The sequence below is a fragment of the Gorilla gorilla genome, chromosome 4 (genome assembly GCF_029281585.2).
Source record: "Gorilla gorilla gorilla isolate KB3781 chromosome 4, NHGRI_mGorGor1-v2.1_pri, whole genome shotgun sequence".
NCBI classification, from domain to species: domain Eukaryota; kingdom Metazoa; phylum Chordata; class Mammalia; order Primates; family Hominidae; genus Gorilla; species Gorilla gorilla.
The window spans coordinates 47,221,749-47,241,699 of record NC_073228.2 but is presented as its reverse complement, the minus strand read 5'-3'; the positions used below and the strand labels follow the sequence as shown (position 1 = coordinate 47,241,699).

Here is a 19,951-nt window from a genome sequence, read left to right as displayed (position 1 = left end):
GGGTTGGGGAAGGCAGATGGGGAGGCGGGGCAAGAAGGTGTGACGCTGCCTCAGCCCTCTACCCACCTCCCACAAAGGTGCCTCGGGCCTGGCTGCAGTCCTCCTGGGACCCAGGGAGAAGCCTGATGGCAAGTGTACCTTCTGGGGCCCTCACCTCCCCCTGAGCTCCGGGAGGACTCCAGCCCAGTGTGGGAAGAAGCCAAGTCTGGGAATCTTGGTTGGTCTGGGGCATTTCAGATCAACACACTTTATTAAACACCAACAGCGGGCCAGGCTCTGCACTAAGAACACAGAGATGAATAAGACACTGTCCCTGTCCCTAGAGGGCTTACAGTCTAGTAGGAAAAACCAGGCAAGTTTCGGCTAATTACTGTACTGTTGGATTAAGGTAAAATGTTGAGGGGGAGTTGGTATCCTAGACCACCTAACCCAGCCTGGGGCTTTAGACAGTGCCTGAACTGAGAGCTAGTTGTAGGTTAAAAAAAAAAAAAAAAAAAAAGGAAGAAGAAATAAAGAAAATAAAAGGTATCCCAGGCCAGGAGCAGCAGGTTGAAGGCACAGAGGCAAGAAACAGCAAGGATGGTGTACACGGAATACCAAGAGGTCCAGGCGAGAAGTAGGGGTGGCAGGCAATAAGCAGGATGTGGGAGCACTACACAAACCCTACGTGGTGAGAGGGGTCTCCCAGAAGAGGCTGGTCCTGCCTGGCTACAGCGTTACCCACGAGAGAATCCTTGCTGCTTGCTGGCAGCAAGCCATACTGGGGGGCCTGGGCCTTCAGTATCAAAAATATCTCAACCTAGGGGAGGGCCTTGTTGACTCTGTTTGAACATGGAAACCCTTGGTCCAACATGATTTCCCGTGGTCCACTGAGGAGGTTTAGGCCATAATGGGGTAGGTGCTTAGAGAGGATTCAAGCCCAGTGAACCCTTGGCCTCCCAGCTCTGAGGAGGGCCACAGAGCCAGTATTCCCTACCCCCACCCACAGAAATGTATAGCAGTCTCTGACTGTTGCTTTCACACACCATCACGGTTGCTGTTCTGTAGGTGCTGCTCGGGGAAGGTGGGAAGGACAGCAGGCTATTTCTTGACCTCAAATAGGATACACTCCAAAGACGGGATGGCCTGGCACAGAGGCCCAGCCCTGATTCGGAGAGTCCGTGTGTGTGTGTGTGTGTGTGTGTGTGTGTGTGTGTGTGTGTGTGTGTGTGTGTGTGTGTGTGTGTGGAGGGGGCTGAGAGGAAACAGGATGTGTTACCTGGCTTCAGCCTCCAAGGAGATAGATGGAGGCCTGGGGCTCCCTGCCTTGAGTGCCCCACTAGGCGTAAGGCAGAAGGTAGCGGGTGAGCAGGTAGAGGAGGCTGGCAATGGCAGCGAGCCCTGTGAGGACCCCAAGCCTCAGCGGCAGGTACTCCAGGGAGCGCTCCAGCTCGGCGTGCAAGAGGATGACCTGGCGTTTGGTGACACTCCACTCGCCCGAGTTGTCTAGGACATGGCGGGCCATGCGGGCCTTGTCTGTCAGGGGCAGCTGGGCATTGATGCGGGCCTCTGCGTCCTTGCGGTTCAGGCTGTTCCGCCGCATCAGCCGTGCCAGCTGTGTGTCCCGGTCACTAAGGATAGGGCAAAAGGGCACTGTAGGTCCTGCCTCCCTCTCACCCCAAGTTACAGGGATAGGCAGCCCTGCCAGGCCCAGCCTGAAACAGAGAGCATGGGGACTGGATCTTCCCTCCAACCCTACCCTGCTCTGGGCTACTTAGGGTCCCACAGCCAGGGAGGGAGGCTTGGAAGCTCACTGGCTGCCTCCCACCCCACTCCACTCACTGTGAGGAACCCAGAGCTCTATGGGCTACGGAAGTCCCTTAATACAAACAAGGGGGGAACTTTGGCCACAGCTCTTTTTTTTTTTTTTTTTTTTTTTGCCATCTGGGGTCTCTTTGCTTTGCTACTAGACCTGACATTCCCCAGTCATAAGGTGGGAAGATTTCATCACCTGGAACCAGCTACATCCTGGATCCCTGGATGGGTGACCTTTACTGAAAGGCCTATGCCTATGAGCTAGACGCTTCCTGCAGTTCCCCTGGGGGCCTGGGCCTTCAGTATCAAAAATATCTCCTTGGGCCATCACAGAGACCCCCTCTCCTTGCTGCTACACCCCTCCCCTGAACATTTAGAGTAAAAGGATTGTGCTAAGATGGTATCTCTTGTGCTTAATGCCACTGATGATGTGGGACAGACAAGCCCAAGGTGCTTCAAAGAGGATCAAGGACATGAGAATTGGTCCCCCTTAGTTGTGGGACAGGATTCAGCACTGCAGATTAGGTCGGACAATATCAAGTCTCCCAACTCCAAGAGAAATTCAAAGAATACCTCCTTCACCCACCCTGAGGTCACCATCTGGGTCCTTCCTCAGGAAACTCCCTCTCTTGCCTTGGGCTACAGTCAGTCCTCTGGAGCGGGGTTACCTCTAACACCCCTCTAGCTCTAAGAGCTACTTCAGACCCTCAGTGAGGACAAGAGCACAAGGGGTTGCAGCAGCTGTTTTCTACCATTTGGGGTCTTTCTGCCTTGTCACGAGGCCTGAGTTTTCCCAGTTATAAAATGGAAGGGTTTGATCACTACATTTTGGTTCCTTCTTTTTTTTTTTTTTTTTTTTCCTGAGACAGTCTCGCTCTGTCGCCCAGGCTGGAGTGCAGTGGCGTGATCTTGGCTCACTGCAACCTCTACCCTCCAGGTTCAAATGATTCTCCTGCCTCAGCCTCCTGAGTAGCTGGGATTACCGGCGTGCGCCACCAAGCTCAGCTAATTTTTGTATTTTTTTTTTTTTTTTGAGACGGAGTCTCGCTTGCCCAGGCTGGAGTGCAGTGGCACAATCTCTGCTCACTGTAGCCTCTGCCTCTTGGGATCAAGAGGTCTTCCTGCCTGAGCCTCCCAAGTAGTTGGGATTACAGGCGTGCAACACCATGCCCAGCTAATTTTTGTATTTTTAGTAGAGACGGGATTTCACCATGTTGGCCAGGCTGGTCTTGAACTCCTGACCTCAGGTGATCCACCCACCTTGGCCTCCCAAAGTGCTGGGATTACAGGCATAAGCCACCGCGCCTGGACTTTTTTTTTTTCTTTTTTTCTTTTTTTGAGATGGAGTCTTGCTCTTTCACCTAGGCTGGAGCGCAGTGGTGCGATCTCGGCTCACTGCAACCTCCGCCTCCCAGGTTCACGCCATTCTCCTGCCTCAGCCTCCCGAGTAACTGGGACTATAGGCGCCCGCCACCACACCTGGCTAATTTTTTGATTTTTAGTAGAGATGGGGTTTCACCATGTTAGCCAGGATGGTCTTGATCTCCTGACCTTGTGATCTGCCCGCCTCGGCCTCCCAAAGTGCTGGATTACAGGTGTGAGCCACCGCGCCTGGCTTTTTTATTTTTAAATAAATATAGAGACGAGGTCTTGCTATGTTGCCTACACTGGTCTCAAACTCCTGGGCTTAAGTGATCCTCCCACCTTGGAAGTTTGGTCCCTTCTTAGGGATTCTGGGAAGCAGACCAAGTGAGGCCAAAAACAAACGCAGCCACTTGCCATGAAAATGAATTATACGAGCTATAGATGTCCTCTGTTACGGGGTCAGTGTACTGTGGCCATTGTGGGGCCAATACCCACCTCGCTGAGAACAAGGACTAAATCCAGCCTTCATCAGGGAGATCACATATCTGTGGGTGGGAGAATCTAGTGTGAGAATAGAGATGGCCTGGGGCTCCCAGTAGGTGCACATCCTCCTGAAGGTGTGGCCCAGACCACAGAGCCTCCTGGATGTGGGGCAGCACCTCCGACAGCCCTTCTTGGGGCTCAGAAATGGTCCCATTCTAGTTAGTCTAAGACTTGGTACAATTTGTGGTAATAGGATTTTTACCCACTTATTCCACAATTGACAAATTTTTCAAAAACATGAAATTGGCTGGGCACAGTGGCTCATGCCTATAATCCCAGCACTTTGGTAGGCTGAGGAGGAGGATCATTGAGCCCAGGAGCTTGAGACCAGCCTGGGCCACACAGCAAGACCCAATCTCTACAAAAAATAAAAAAAGTAGTCAGATGTGATGCTGCATGCCTGCAATCCCAGCTACTCAAGAGGCTGAGGTGGGAAGACTGCTTGAGCCCAGGAGTTTGAGGCTATAGTAAGCTGTGATTGTGCCACTGCACTCTAGCCTGAATGACAAAGTGACACCCTGTCTCAAAAAAAAGAAACCAGCATGAAATCATGTTTTGGTATAATCACACTTCAGGAGATGTCCTAAGTAATTTCAAATGCACCAGGGGTAGTCTTTCAGTTAAAGAAATCCACAAGGGAGTCCTTATTTTTGTAAAGCTTAGATCCCTTTGGTGAAAAGCATCACCACCTCTCTGGCATCTCTCAAGAGTTATACACCCACACCCACTGAAAGCAGGGCATGAGTGGCACCCAGGACTCTGGCAAAGGCTCCTCTGGCCGGTGAGTGGGGCTGAAGGTCTCCTGGAGAGCACACACAGTCAACAAAGCCCCACTCACCCACCAAAACCCATGGCCACCTCTGCTCTCGGCAAACAGACCAACCTCAAAGAACAGCACAGGAAGGGCCAGGCGCAGTGGCTCATGCCTGTAATCCCAGCACTTTGGGAGGCCGAGACAGGTAGATCACGAGGTCAGGAGTTCAAGACCAGCCTGACCAACATGGTGAAACCCTGTCTCTACTAAAAATACAAAACTTAGCCGGGCATGGTGGCGTGCGCCTGTAATCCCAGCTAATCAGGAGGCTGAGGCAGGAGAATCACTTGAACCTGGGAGGCAGAGGTTGCAGTGAGCTGAGATCGCGCCACTGTACTCCACCTTGGGTGACAGAGTGAGACTCCATCTCAATTAAAAAAAAAAAAAAAAAAGCAAAGCACAGGAAGGACAAATGGCCAGAGGTGGGCGCAGGGTCATCTGGCGAATGCACATGCAGGTGTCGGCCCCTGCTGTCTTCTCATCTACACTCTAAGATCCTTTTTTTTTTTTGAGATGGAGTCTCGCTCTGTCGCCCAGGCTGGAGTGCAGTGGTGCGATCTCAGCTCACTCCAAGCTCCGCCTCCCAGGTTCACACCATTCTCCTGTCTCAGCCTCCCGAGTAGCTGGGACTACAGGCACCCACCATCATGCCCAGCTAATTTTTTTTGTATTTTTAGTAGAGACAGGGTTTAACCGTGTTAGCCAGGATGGTCGCGATCTTCTGACCTCATGATCCGCCCACCTCGGCCTCTCAAAGTGCTGGGATTACAGGCATGAGCCACCATGCCCGGCCTTTTTTTTTTTTTTGAGACGGAGTTTCATTCTTGTTGCCCAGGCTGGAGTGCAATGGTACGATCTTGGCTCATTGCAACCTCTGCCTCCTGGGTTCAAGCGATTCTCCTGCCTCAGCCTCCCAAGTAGCTGGGATTACAGGCATGCACCACCATGCCTGGCTAATTTTTGTATTTTTAGTAGAGATGGGGTTTCTCCATGTTGGTCACGCCGCTCTCGAACTCCTGACCTCAGGTGATCCACCTGCCTCGGCCTTCCAAAGTGCTGGGATTATAGGCACGAGCCACTGCACCCACCCTTTTTTTTGAGATGGAGTTTTGCTCACTCTTGTCACCCAGGCTGGAGTGCAATGGTGCAATCTCTGCTCACTGCAACTTCCACCTCCTGGGTTCAAGCGATTCTCTGGCCTCAGCCTCCCAAGCAGCTGAGATTACAGGTGCCCGCCACAACACCCGGCTAGTTTTTATATTTTTAGTAGAGATGGGGTTTCACCATGTTGGCCAGGCTGGTCTCGAACTCCTGACCTCAGGTAATCCACCCACCTCGGCCTCCCAAAGTGCTGGGATTACAGGCGTGAGCCACTGCACCTGGCCTCTAAGATCCTTTAAAAAAAATGTTTTTATCCCTAAGTACAAAGCTCCAATCGTGCTACTAAGGCAAAGAGAATTCCAGGTCTTTGTGGGGTTTGCCTGACCTTAGTTAACAGCCTCACAAACAGGGAATGAAGAACCCAAAGAGGCTGCAGGTTTACTCACATAAGGCAGCACGGCCCAGTGCGGGAGCTGAGAGGATGCCTGCGTCCCTGCATTGGGCTCAAGGGATTCAGACTGGGCTTTCAACGACAGCCCATGGGGACCCAGGGGGAAAGGCAGGGGGATTTTCAGGGCACTGAGCACTCCAGGCTCCGCCTCCAGCGTGCTGGGAGCCTCCAATGCCTTAGGCCCTTGAGGGCCAACCTATGCCCAAAATACCAGCAGAGCCAAGTGCCCACCTATGTGTCTGCTGTACTTGTGGGTGGCATCCGGGAAGCTTCTGGGTAGCAGAGATACCCTGCGGACTCATCTACTCTCACCCCACTGGGACAGGGACTCATTTTCCCCCACAGGTTGATCCTCCTGTTTGTCAAACCTGGATTCTGGTTGGCTCCATGTCCTGGGGAATTCTGAGAACAAAGCGCCTTCCTTAGCTGGGCTGACAGTCCCTTCCACGAAACCTTCTGTTCGTAACAGGTGTTGCCAAAGGGTGACCCTGGACACATTCTGTAACTGCCCCCTCTTTAATTTTATCTTCAGTAATAGGAATATCAACACTTGTCCTGACCACCTCCCACTGAGAGGTAAACTGTGCAAAGTAATAAAGGTGCTACAGGAGGAAGAAGGAGCCACTGAGTAACAGTGGCCCATGGCGAGGCCAGGCATCTGGGCTGAAGTGCCTGCAATGGTCAGCAGGGGGAGCGCTCCCCAAACACTAGAGAAGCCCGCGGGCTGTCCCTTCCCACACCTGCCCCCAGGACTATCCGCGTCAGGCACAAAGGTTGGTTTCTACAGACCCTGAGCACTGCTGCCCAAACCCCCATGCCTCTTGGCCGCCCCGTGGGGAAAGGGCAAAGTGCAAAATGATGTGGGCTGTTTCCCAGATACCCCCATGGTCCTCCCTTCCAGCCAGGGCATGCTACACACTCACCAGTATACTACCACGGTGTGCTTCATGTACTTGAGCAACTTCTTGGTCTCAAACAGCAGGGGGATATCCAGAATCACGTAGCGGTATCCTGGGGAGAGGTTGGAAATCCCCCAAGTTCAATTCTGCAAGCACACACCGAGGACTGATGATATGCTGGGCCCCACCGTCCAGAGCGCCCAGCAGAGGGGCAGGCCTTCCAAGGACACACATACCCTGCACACTGGCCGGTTCCAATGCTGTGCAGAACAGAAGGCTGCAGAAAATCATTTCTGGATAGCTGATCAGGGAAGACCTTGTAGAAGGGCTGGCACTTGTGCTGGCCTTGAAAAGTGGGGGGCAGGTCTTTTGATACTTGAAAATGAGAAGGTGAAGGTGAGGATTCCACGAATGAGAACCACCACAGCACAGGGAGAGGGAGGCTCTACTGTGCGGGCTGAAGCAGAGGCCTCAGGCCGTGTGAGGCAAGGAGGTGATCAGGGCAGGCACTAAGGGTTTAGTTCACCTTGATCTTAAATCTCAAGTTGTTATTTCTCAGAAACAAACAAACAAACAAAACACCCAAAAGATAGGTTCTTCCCAAAGAGCCATGTGCAGGCCCAGCCCTGCTGACAACAGCCAAGGTGGGCTGTCTCTACCAACTCTCCGTGAGAGGCTCACGTGGGGGCCGCAGCAGCAGAAAGAAGCTGCTTCTCCCATCAGAGGCAGACCTACAGCCAGGGTAAGGCCTGGATCTGGAGGCAGAGGGGGCAGTTATGCCTAAAACTGTATTACACTCCTGCAGTGTAAAAGGCACTGGCTGGACCTCCCACCACAAGCCAAGGCCAGTCAAGGGCAGCACCCCCACCCACTGTGAGTGAGCACATCCGTAGGCTGCTGTGGGCTACACGCTCCTCGTTCTTTTTAGGTCAGTGACCCCTGTGCATGTGTACAAAACTGGGAGGGCTCCAGGAGAGCAAGAAGGGTAAGAGACAGGAAAATGCTTCTCTGCCCAGAGACCCCTGGCCTGGCTGGGGCAGGAGACTGTACCCCTGGAGCATCCCACTCAAAACACTTCCAAGCACAGAACCAGACACACATCACACCAATTCCAGGGGTGTCACGGGAAACTTGCACTCAAAGTGATGCAGGGACAATGGCGGTGGGGGGGTGGCAATCTCAGCTGCTTGGTTTCCTGTTCCCCAAGACCTGCTGCTCAGGAAGCCCAAGAGAAGCCCACAATTGAACAAGGGGGTTAAAACCATGGGCTCTGATGACACACCTTGGTTGGTAGCCCCCCCACTTCCCCACCATGTGACCTTGGGCCCCCTTTTGTGTAAACCTCATCTGTATAAATGAGTAAAAAGAATACCTACTTCACAGGATGATGGTAAAGATGAAATGAGCCTTGAATATATGTGAACCATGCAGTACTATTCCTTCACCAGTCCCTCGCTAGGTGCCCCAAAATGATAGTTACTGTTGCAGGGGGAGGCCAACAGTGTGGTGTGCCTCCCTAACTTGGAGCAGAAGCCAAGACTAGATCCTCTCCGGGCCTCTTATCTCCCTTTCCTGTTCAGCTCCCATCACTTCCTCTCCCCTTGCTGTCCTTTCTCCGGCCCCTCTGGGGAGTACGTGGTCAGCTATTTGGTTCACCAGCAAAGGGCTATTCAGCTGTCACATCCCTCCTGTCTGATAAGCTCTGCAAACCATCCTGACTCTATTAAGACATCCATCTGCCTACACAGACAAGTCCCCAACAGCTGGTGATCTTATCTGACGTTTGATTATACCAACTTTGACAGTTGTATTTGTTATACTCATCAGGGAAAAACTGGGACTGTGGAAGCCACAGCTGTCGTCCCCATTTTTCACCTTATCGAGCTCAAAAGGGCTCTCTGGCTTTTATTTAAGTGGTGGTGGTTGGGGAGGCGGGAGGCTGGGTGGATGACACAGTGAAAGAGCTTTGGAGCTGGTGACATTATCCGATGTTTAATTTCAGAAGGGGAGAGCCACTGCCGCCTCGAAGCCCTGCAGATACACCGGTAACTGGCATGGGAGAGAATGCAGAAAGGGCAGGAATGAAAGGCAAATGACTTCACTCTGGGTGGGGGACGGGAAGGACACTGGCACAACATAGGAGGCAGCATAAAGAGTCCAGAGGGAGGACTCTTCTTGAGGGAGGCAGGGAGGAGGCCTGTGGCGTGGTGCTGAGACGGAGTGCACACGCTGGTTCAGCAGGGAAGATGCGGGAGCCAGCTCCAGCCCGGACAGGAGGGGGTTGGGGTCAGCATCATGGATGTCTGTAGAGTCATCTCTCTTTTGGAGGGAGGTATTGGCCACAGGGGGATGAGGGTGGGGGGAGGTTGCTCACTCAAGGCATGACAGAATAAGGGGCTTGGCCATGGTCACAGTGTAAAAGGCTCCCCCAGCCAGGCACAGTGGCTCACGCTTGTAATCCCAGCATTTTGGGAGGGCGAGGCAGGCATATCATGAGGTCGGGAGTTTGAGACCAGCCTGGCCAATATAGTGAAACCTGATCTCTACTAAAAATACAAAAGTTAGCCAGGTTTGGTGGCATGTTCCTGTAGTCCCAGCTACTCGGGAGGCTGAGGGCAGAAGAATCGCTTGAACCTGGGAAGGGAGGTTGCAGTGAGCCGAGATCACTCCACTGCACTCCAGCCTGGGTGACAGAGCGAGACTCCATCTCAAAAAAAAAAAGGCTCCCCTATACCCTCGTGGAAGGAGAGTCTCAGTGTAGTGACTGAGAGTGGGGTGACAGGCAACCAGGCCTTCAACTCGGAGGCCCAGGCTGGAGGCCACATGTGCCAAAGGCTGGCATGCAAATCTCCAGCAGCCCTAGGCCAGCCTCTTGCCAGATCCCAAGCCACCGCCCTCTGTTCTCCCTCCCACTTCTGGTGACTGACCCCAACCTGGAAAGTAAGCATCAGGCCACCCCTGTGCAATGCTGTCCTGAAGAACATGGCTTAGGCCAGGTGTGGCAGCTCATGCCTGTAATCCCAGCACTTTGGGAGGACAAGGTGGGAGGAATGCTTGAGGCCAGGAGTTTGAGACCACTTTGGCCAGCATAGTGAGACCCCATCTCTAAAAATAAAATAAAATAAAATAAAAAAGAACAGGGCTTGAACCATGGCATATAGCTTGGAAGAAGGTTCTTGCCAACTGGCCCCAGGCCCCTGATTTCAAATACTCCCCTTCCCCTACCCACCCTGGCCATCTTGGTCCCTTCCCAATTTCCAGTCTACAAACTTGCTTTCCCAAATGGCTCAGCCAGAACCAAACCTGCCCCTGACTGCAGTTTACATGTGTGATTAACTGACAGTCACTGACCTGGACCCTCAGTCTTCCTAACATGCTCACGTTGGATTTTTTCTTTTTTTTGAGACGGAGTCTTGCTCTGTTGCCTAGACAGTCTGAGTATAGGGTGCAATCTCAGTTCACTGCAACCTCCACCTCCCAGGTTAAAGCGATTCTCCCGCCTCAACCTCCCGAGTAGCTGGGATTACAGGTGCACACCACCATGCCCAGCTAAATTTTGTATTTTTAGTAGGGACGGGGTTTCACCATGTTGGCCAGGCTGGTCTCAAACTCCTGACCTCAAGTGATCTGCCTGCCTCGGCCTCCCAAAGTGCTGGGATTACAGGCATGAGCCACTGTGCCCAGCCTCATGTTGGATTATTATCCCCGCTGCACAGATGAAAAAATGAGCTGAGGGTGAGATCACTCAATGAAGTCACACAGCTAGAAAGTCAGGGTTGGGATTTGAACTCAGATTTATGGCTCCATTATTCACCAGCTCTTATTACTCCCATCCCTACTAGAAAAACCAACTTACTTCCTGGGCTCATGGCTCGAAAGCCTCATGTGTCTCTTCTCATTAAACTGTCAGCCTCCTTAAGAGCTGAGGGAACGTGCTTCTTTCCTCTGGGGCTGGTACGGGGCTTTGCGTGGAGCGGATGCCAGTAAGCAGTATGAACTCATCAGCTGGGATAACCAGCTCCCCTACCCTGGCCAAACTTTCTGCAGAGAAGGGCCCTGGCCCTGGAAGGAGAGGGTGTTGCCCCCAACCCTGCCCCAGGCCCCGGCACTTACCCCGGAGGAAGTACTTGAACGTCTCCTTCATCATCTGCTTGCGGATCTCGGGGTGGGTGATGGCGTTGAGCAGCTGCCGCCGGTCAGGCTGGTTAAAGATCAGGTCCCCCAGGACCTTGCGATTTATGTCGCCGTTCTCCAGCAAGACCTCAGTGCCGAAGACCTCTACGATGCGCCGGTGGGCAGGGTATCCTGGCTGCACGACTGTGGCAGGAGGAAGAAGCTGGGTCACTCCCTGAAGCCTCAGGGCCAGTCAGAGGACCTCAGTGACCAGGGGCAAAATGATGGGGGAACTCGGGTGCTTCTTTCAGGTGGAGCAAAAGCAAAATGAGGGTAGAGAAAGCAGTGAAGGAAAAGAGCAGAGTGTACAGGATCCCTTGTGCTGGTAATGGGGTACAGCTGGGGGGTTTCTAAAAAGAGAAAATAAAAGAGCAGAGAAGGCAAGCATGGGGCAGAGACAGAAGTCAGACCAGGGTCAACAGGAGCCTTCCCCTCCTCTGAGACTTATAAAAAAAGGAGGCATGGCAGAAGGCCGGAAGCACAGGGAGCTGCTGTGCACGGCCCCCCAACCTGCCCCTCCAACTCACCGTGCCGGGCCATCACGTCCACGTCAATCACCGCACAGCCCAGCTGCTGGAACACCTGGATCACTGAGCTCTTGCCTGAGGCAATGCCCCCTGTCAGGCCCACCAGAAACATCTTCCCAGGAAAGAGAGCTGTCCGCGAGACTACGGAGCCAGGAGCCACAGAATCACTGGAGAGCAGGGCAAGTGTGGCCGATGGGGGCGGTCCACCAGAGGAGTGCCAGAAGGACCTGCCTGGGAGAGGCCAGCGGGACTGATCAGTTTGGGCCAAAATAATTGGGAGAGAGGAGGCAAAGGAAGTAAAGGGAGACAGCTTGGCTGGGGAGGGACATGCCCTGAGCTTGGGGTGCTCTGGGGCCATCTGGAGAGGAGAAACCCTCCAGGAAAGGCCTCCAGTATTTTAAAAACACTCGCAAAGAAGGCAAATGTGGCCAGAAGTGGTGGCTCACACCTGTAATCCCAGCACTTTGGGAGGCCAAGGTGGGTGGATCACCTGAGGTCAGGAGTTTGAGACCAGCCTGGCCAACATGGTGAAACCCCATCTCTACTAAAAATACAAAAATTAGCTGGGCGTGGTGGCGTGCACCTAGAATTCCAGTTACTCAGAAGGCTGTGGCAGGAGGATCGCTTGAACCTGGGAGGTGGAGGTTGCAGTAAGCTGAGATTCCACCACTGCACTCCAGCCTGGGTGACAGAGCCAGATTCCTTCTAAAAAAAAAAAAAAAAAAAAGCAAACAAACACTGTAAATTCAGCAATCAAAAGCTGAACAGGCAGGGCAAGGTCAGGTGCTGTTAGGCAGCATGCTTCCTGGACGAGGCAGGATCCCCTCGGAGGCCAACTTCCTAGAGGAAGGAGACACCTGTCTCTCTGTGGTGGACTCACAGCACTCTTCAGATGCCCACTGGTCCCCCTGGCCTTTACTTTCTAGTCTAGGAGACTGAGGCTCAAAGGAAAGAAATGGCCTGCCTGCAGCCATCCACGGAAGTTGCAAGAGAGACTACAAATAGAGTCCAGGTGCCTGGGCCCTCTTTTGCCCCAAGGCCTCCTCCCCACAGAAGGTCCCATGGATCACTTCCCCTTGAACACCAGCACTAGGACTGCCTGGGTAGCTGATATAGATGGAGACGCACAATCCTCTTGGCCCAGATGGGGAACTGAGCCGCAAGCAGTGGCTCGGCAGCCACTAAGCCCGAGGTTTAGAAAAGTACCACTCTTGCCACGAAGGAATGTGAGGGAAAGGCCAGGAGGCTGGGCGATGCTGGTGGTGTGACTTTGAGCTGGCGTCATGGTTTGTGGCGTCCTCAGACCAAGCAGCGGCAGCACGGCACAAAGGTTGGGGCATGGCTTCTTCACACCCAGCTCCTCCATTCACATGTGCTGCAACCCCGGGCAAGCCACTTGCCTCCCTGAACCTCAGTTTTCTCATCCATAAAATGAGGTTTAGGATCATAGGACTGCCTTGGCTGGGCGTAGTGGCTCACGCTTGTAATCCCAGCACTTTGGGAGGCCGAGGCAGGCAGATCATGAGGTCAGGAGATCGAGACCATCCTGGCTAACACGGTAAAACCTCGTCTCTACTAAAAATACAAAAAATTAGCCAGGCCTGGTGGCGGGCACCTGCAGTCCCAGCTACTCGGGAGGCTGAGGCAGGAGAATCGCTTGAACCCAGGAGGCGGAGGTTGCAGTGAGTGGAGATTGCGCCCCTGCACCCCAGCCTGGGTGACAGAGCGAGACTCCGTCTCAGAGAAAAAAAAAAAAAAGAAAAAGAAAATGCATCTGCAGTCCATGGTATGTTGCTTGATAAATGGTAAATATCCCAAAAATGGAAGTGAGGATAGTGATGCAGGGTGAAAAGTAGGAGTTACAGTTCCACTGCAAGGCATAGAAAGGAAAAAAAAAAAAGACTTTCATGAAATCATGTCCCTATTCCTCCAACCTCAGACTATCACACCATAAACTTTTAAAGAGTCATGGTGCATTTTCTGGAGTAAATGAGGTTACCATGTCTTGGACTTTGTTCCCAGGCTGGAAGCAATTAAATCAAAGGCCAGGTCTCTCCCACCCTTCCTTCAGCCTCAAATCACTTCTCCAGGACTGTAAAATCTGCCATAGGACTTTCTTTGTTGCTGTTAAGCAGCAGATTTACTGTCCTAATTACACTTTGCTTGAGCTTCCACTGAAATGAGTTTGCCTCCCGTGAGGACACACCAAATGACAGGGGAGGCAGCTGCTTGGATGTGGCTGAGTTGGCGCCTGGCTTGGGGCAGCAGGGGACCAACCTAGAAATTGAAATCTGCCACTGCTCATTCTCACCCCGGAAAGCCAGAGGTGGAGAGAGGAAACTATCCACCACGGAGTCATCATCCAAATGGAGAGACCTAGCTACATTATTCAACTATTTAACAATCATTTCTAGGCCACGCACGGTGTTCACGCCTGTAATCCCAGTGCTTTGGGAGGTTGAGGCAGGAGGATTGCTTGAGACCAGGAGTTCGAGGCCAGCCTGGGCAATACAGCAAGGCTCTCTCTCTATTAAAAAAATAATAATTTCTCCTCAATCTCTCTGAGGCTGGTGATTTCCCTCTGGGTCACAAAAAGGACAGGGTTCAGTTGTAAAAACAAACAAACAAAACAAACAAACAAAATGTCAGCCACTCAGCTGAAGCTTTGAAATAGAAAATCTAGAAAGAACTTTTTTTTTTTTTTGAGATGGAATTTCACTCTTGTCGTTGCCCAGGCTGGAGTGCAATGGCGCATCTCAGCTCACTGCAACCTCCGCCTCTCAGGTTCAAGCGATTCTCCTGCCTCAGACTCCCAAGTAGTTGGGATTACATGCAGCCGTCACCATGCCCAGCTAATTTTTGTATTTTTAGTAGACATGGGGTTTCGCCAGGTTGGCCATGGCTGGTCTCGAACTCCTGACCTCAGGTGATCCACCCACCTCAGCCTCCCAAAGTACTGGGATTATAGGCGTGAACCACCACGCCAAGCTTCAAGAGCTTTTTTTTTTTTTTTGAGACAGAGTCTCACTCTGTTGCCCAGGCTGGAGTGCAGTGGTGTGATCTCGGCTCACTGCAAGCTCTGCCTCCCGGGTTCACACCATTCTGCTGCCTCAGCCTCCCAAGCAGGTGAGGCTACAGGCGCCTGCCATCATGCCCAGCTAATTTTTTGTATTTTTAGTAGAGACGGGGTTTCACCATGTTAGCCAGGATGGTCTCAATCTCCTGACCTCGTGATCTGCCTGCCTCAGCCTCCCAAAGTGCTGGGATTACAGGCGTGAGCCACTGTGCCCAGCCACATGCGGGCTCTTTTCGACCCCAAAGCCTCTGTGCTAGTGTTCTCTCTGCCAGACTCACCTCAGGGCTAACTACCCTTCAGTCACCCTGTACTGACTGTGTCAACCAATCAGACACCAGGCACGAGAAGGGGTGGTGGGGGGAGCAGGAGAGGGGTAAAACAATAAACTCACAGTACCAGTAAGTGTGGTGGTGGTAAGTGGGTAAGGGTATCAAGAGCAATGGGGGGCCGTGCATGGTGGCTCACGCCTGCAATCGCAGCACTTTGGGAGGCCAAGGTGGGAGGATCACTTGAGCCCAGGAGTTAGAGGCCAGCCTGAGGCAACAAAGCGAGATCCTGTCTCTTAAAAAAAAAAAAAATAGCTGGGCATGATGGCATATGTCTGTAGTCTCAGCTACTTGAGAGGCTGAGATGGGAGGACTGCTTGAGCCCAGGAGTTGGAGGCTGCAGTGAGCCATGACTGTACCATTGCACTCCAGCCTGGGTGCAGAACAAGACCTGACTTAAAAAAAAAAGAGTGACAGGCACATCATTGTCTGACCCAGGACCTGAAGCAGCATGGGAGCAAGTCACATCCCCTTGGAGGAGCCTCATCCAATCCCCCAACCCAAATGATGCCCCTGCCATCTCTCACCACTCCCTTTACTTTCCCTCCTTTGGACTCGTCATGCTTTCGACTTTTATTTCTGTTCATGTGACTTTTTTTTTCTTCTTTGAGACAGGGTCTCACTCTGTCACCTTCTTCCCTTGGGAGAGCTCAGGACTTATGTTGGAGGCAAATTCTGTTCCTTCTCATCTCCCATTCAACAGCCCCGCCCCTGTGTGTGCCAGGCCAGGACCTGGCTCCCTCGGCTTGCAGCCCCTGTCCTCCTCCCCTTGCCGCCTCTCAGGATTTCACACTGGGGCCGCCTGACTAGCCAGACAGAATTGCTTTCCTAAGGGGGTGTATCTGTTTTGCACCAATGATCAATATAATCATTCATGAAAACGACTCATTTCCTGCCTTGGGACCCAATTATTTCTCGAGGAACCAGTGGTTGCAAAAATATAGTTTTCCAGTTAACTATTAAGTGCTATTTTTATATACGGCTTCCCCACTCCTAATCTTTCATTATTGGTGAGAGGTTGCTGTTTAAACCTTCAAGTCCAAGTTCTCTTCGTGGGCTAGGCCCATTAAGCCGCCACCTCCTCCAGGCTGCCAGTTACCTGGAGAGAGCCACAAGGAAAGGGGCTGGCGTCTGCCTCCCTCTGCCTCCTCCCTGCTCCCTTTGCCAACACCAAGGGCAGGGAGGGGACAGGTCTCTCTTCTCTACTTGAGCACTCTCCAAGCACAAACCATCACTCCAGCTTTCATGAATGAGCAGGGAGGCTGTTTGGACTGGACTACTTTGTTGCCATTTATGCAAAAAAAGGATCACAGGGACTGCACATTCTCAGAGGGCTCAGAGTCAAAGGGACCTTGGTTGGGATTAGCTCTGTCCCTTAACTAGCTGTATGGCTGTAGGCAATTTAATTCAGCATCCTGAGCTTCTCTTTCCTTGAGTATAAAATAGGATTTGCGCTTGAACCTGGGAGGCAGAGGTTGCAGTGAGCTGAGATCGCACCACTGCACTCCAGCCTGGGTGACAGAGTGAGACTCTGTCTCCAAAAAAAAAAAAAAAAGATTTGTAATGACTACTCATGGGGTCGTGTCAGGATTAAATGAGGTGACAACATAGGTCACAGTCACCTCATCTTCCCCAATTCAGTGTGTGACATGTCACAGCCACTGCAGTCTACTCCATTTGTAGTGTGATGGGTTACTTACGGGTGTATGTATGTCCGCCATTTGAACCCTGCAGGCTGGGCGGTAAGCCAAGGCCATGGTGCCCAGCTGAGGAGCACGTGTCCCTGAGAACCCAAACATCCTAGGGCATAGCTGGGCACATACCAAGGAAAATAGTCTCATCACACACACAGGAGGCAAAGAGCCAGAAAATTAGCTTAAAGGCAGCCTGGAGACGGGAGGCGGCACGGATGCCCAGAGCTGTCCTGCTGCCACCGAGGAGTGCCCTCCATTTAAGTCCTAATACGCTCACCTACTCACCAAGCTGGACTTGTTCGAATCATTCTTTGGTCTCTCAGCTCCCTCCGGATTTGGGGGAATGTTTTTCTATACAATTCTGGGTTTTTCTCATAACTCCATTTCCCTAAACAGTACCTCCCTCCTCCCTCCTTCCACTTGTATAGGCCAAAAGCCTCGGAGTCCTCCTGGCCTCTCTCACACCCTTCATCCAACCCGCAGTGCCCGGCCAGCGCTACCTCCCACCTGCACAGCCCACAAGGAGCGCCCGGTGCATGAGCGCCACCATGTCGCTGCTGAACCCCTGCAGCAGCCTCTGAGCCATTTCCTGCTGCACCTTTGCTCCAAAGTTAGGAACAAACTTTGTTTGCTCCTAACAAAGCAGCTAGTGTGATCCTTTGAAATGCAAGTCAGATCATGTCAGGCCTCTGCTTATAGCCGTCTAACAGTTCCCATCTCAGTGGATACAAGCCAAGTCCATGGAGAGTCCTACAGAAGCCTCATGAAAGAGGCCATCTATGTCCTCCCAGCATCTCCAACCACTCCCCCCTACATCACTGCCCTCAGGCCTGTGTCCCAATGTCCCCACAGTCCCAGACAAGGCTCTTCCCCAGAGGGCTGCCCCATTCACTCCCTTCTCTGCCCAATCGTCCCCCCATCAGAGACTGTCAGGTCCTGTCCCGCTGAACCCAACCCCCGTCTGGAACTGGCTGGAATCACCTTAAAAGCTGTGGCAAGCGGCTGGGTGCGGTGGCTGACGCCTGTAATCCCAACACTTTCAGAGGCTGAGGCAGGCGGGTCACCTGAGGTCAGGAGTTCGGGACCAGCCTGGCCAACACAGTAAAATCCTGTCTCTACTAAAAATACAAAAATTAGCCAGGTGTGGTGGCACGTGCCTGTAGTCCCAGCTACTCAGGAGGCTGAGGCAGGACAATCACTTGAACCTAGAAGGCAGAGGTTGCAGTGAGCCGAGATCGCGCCATTGCACTCTAGCCTGGGAGACAGAGAGAGACTCCATCAATAAATAAATAAATAAATAAATAAAAGCTGTGGCAGAAGAGTTCCCACAAGGGAATGCCCTAAACTGTCCCAAGACAAGGCCGGTTGGAATTCTAAAGAAAGAACCACTAAACGCAAGGGTGATCAGTCCAAAGCATTTATAAACATTCATTAGGGGAACTTCCTTACAGAGTGGGCTGCACCACTACTCTCAATGGACAGCGAGAGAAATGAGGTGTTCTACCTAGGTATGTCGACAGCAAGAGGGTCAGGGCATGGAGTTTATATGAAGGTTTAAGGAATTTGGCTCAGGGCCAGGGCCAGTTTCTTTCAGTATTTTGGGCAACAACATAGATACCTTTATCTAGGTATCTAGATATCTATAGGCACCTTTATCTAGGTATCTAGATATCTATAGGCACCTTTATCTAGGTATCTAGATATCTACAGGCACTTTTATCTAGGTATCTAGGTGCCTGGGAATGTTCAAGGACCCAGTTTGGATTCAACCCTGCAGCTAGCTGGATCACAGCCTGGTCAGGACATGGAGAGAAAGCAGGGGAACTGGGGACCTTACAGAGAAACTGTCCCCAAATATATAAAACAGCACCCCTGCTTTATCCTGTAGCCTCCTTTTCTTCACAGCGCTGACCAACGTGTCACCACCCAACACATTACTTGGCTTTGTGTTGATATCTTGCAGTGTCACCACCCAACACATTACTTGGCTTTGTGTTGATATCTTGCAATCTGCCTCTCTCCAAATCTGGGTAATGCTGTATCCAAGGTGCCCAAAACAGGGCCTGACAAGTAGGCCCTTAAAAGATACTTGTTAGCCAGGCACAGTGGCTCACATCTGTAATCCCAGTACTTTGGGAGGCCGAGGCAGATGGATCACTTGAGGTCAGGAGTTCAAGACCATCCTGGCCAATATGGTGAAACCCTGTCTCTATTAAAAATACAAAAGTTAGCCGGGCGTGGTGGCGTGTGCCTGTAGTCCCAGCTACTTGGGAAGCTGAGGAAGGAGAATCACTTGAACCCGGGAGGGGGAGGTTGCAGTGAGCAGAGATCGCACCACTGCGCTCCAGCCTGAGCAACAGAGCAAGACTCTGTCTCAAAAAAAAAAAAAAAAGATACTTGTTGAATTAATACATAAACCATGCAGCAAAATATTCAGCTCATGGGCAAGCTGGAACTCAACATTAACTTTTTTTGTTTTTGTTTTTGTTTTTGAGACGGAGCCTTGCTCTGTTGCCCAGGCTGGAATGCAATGGTGCGGCTTTGGCTTACTGCAACCTCTACCTCCTGGGTTAAAGCGATTCTCCTGCCTCAGCCTCCCGAGTAGCTGGATTACAGGTGCCTGCCACCACGCCCAGCTAATTTTTTTTGTATTTTTAGTAGAGACGGGATTTCACCACGTTGGCCAGGCTGGTTTCAAACTCCCGACCTCAAGTGGATCCGCTTGCCTCGGCCTCCCAAAGTGCTAGGATTACAGGCGTGAGCCACTGTGCCTGTCAACATCAACTATTTTAAAATGAGAATCACAAAACCTTTCCACATTACTTCCCACCTCCACATTCCTGGACTGACAATATATTGGGCTAAAAGATGAGGAAAATGTGGGAGAGAGTGCCTAGGAAGGTGAGTTTCCCAGCAGGCGGAACTAGAGTGTAAGAGCAGCACTTTCTCAAAGTGAGGAAATGGAAGTTAAAAGAAGTTCTGGCTGGGCACGGTGGCTCACGCCTGCCTGTAATCCCAGCACTTTGGGAGGCCAAGCAGGGCTGATCACGAGGTCAGGAATTTGAGACCAGCCTGGCCAATATGGTGAAACCCCATCTCTACTAAAAATACAAAAATTAGCCAGGCGTGGTGGTGCATGCCTGTAGTCCCAGCTACTCGGGAGGCTGAGGAAGAAGAATCGCTTAAAC

General features: G+C 52.0%; 1 protein-coding gene across 17 annotated transcripts in view; it reads right to left on the bottom strand.

Annotated features, from left to right (window-relative positions):
• Window positions 1–218: 218 nt before the first annotated feature.
• The window catches only part of DCAKD (dephospho-CoA kinase domain containing), a 34,199-nt gene continuing 14,466 nt past the window's right edge, over window positions 219–19,951 (bottom strand). For 5 of the 17 annotated variants that reach the window (XM_063706344.1, XM_019027308.4, XM_019027306.4 and 2 more), the window contains exons 2-5: window positions 11,668–11,894; window positions 11,081–11,284; window positions 6,992–7,079; window positions 219–1,610 (exon numbers count right to left, since the gene is read on the bottom strand). In XM_063706344.1, the coding sequence (XP_063562414.1) occupies window positions 1,319–1,610; window positions 6,992–7,079; window positions 11,081–11,284; window positions 11,668–11,779 (696 nt within the window). In that variant the 5' untranslated portion in view covers window positions 11,780–11,894 and the 3' untranslated portion in view covers window positions 219–1,318. The other 12 variants (XM_063706338.1, XM_063706342.1, XM_019027307.4 and 9 more) reach the window with 9 other exon arrangements.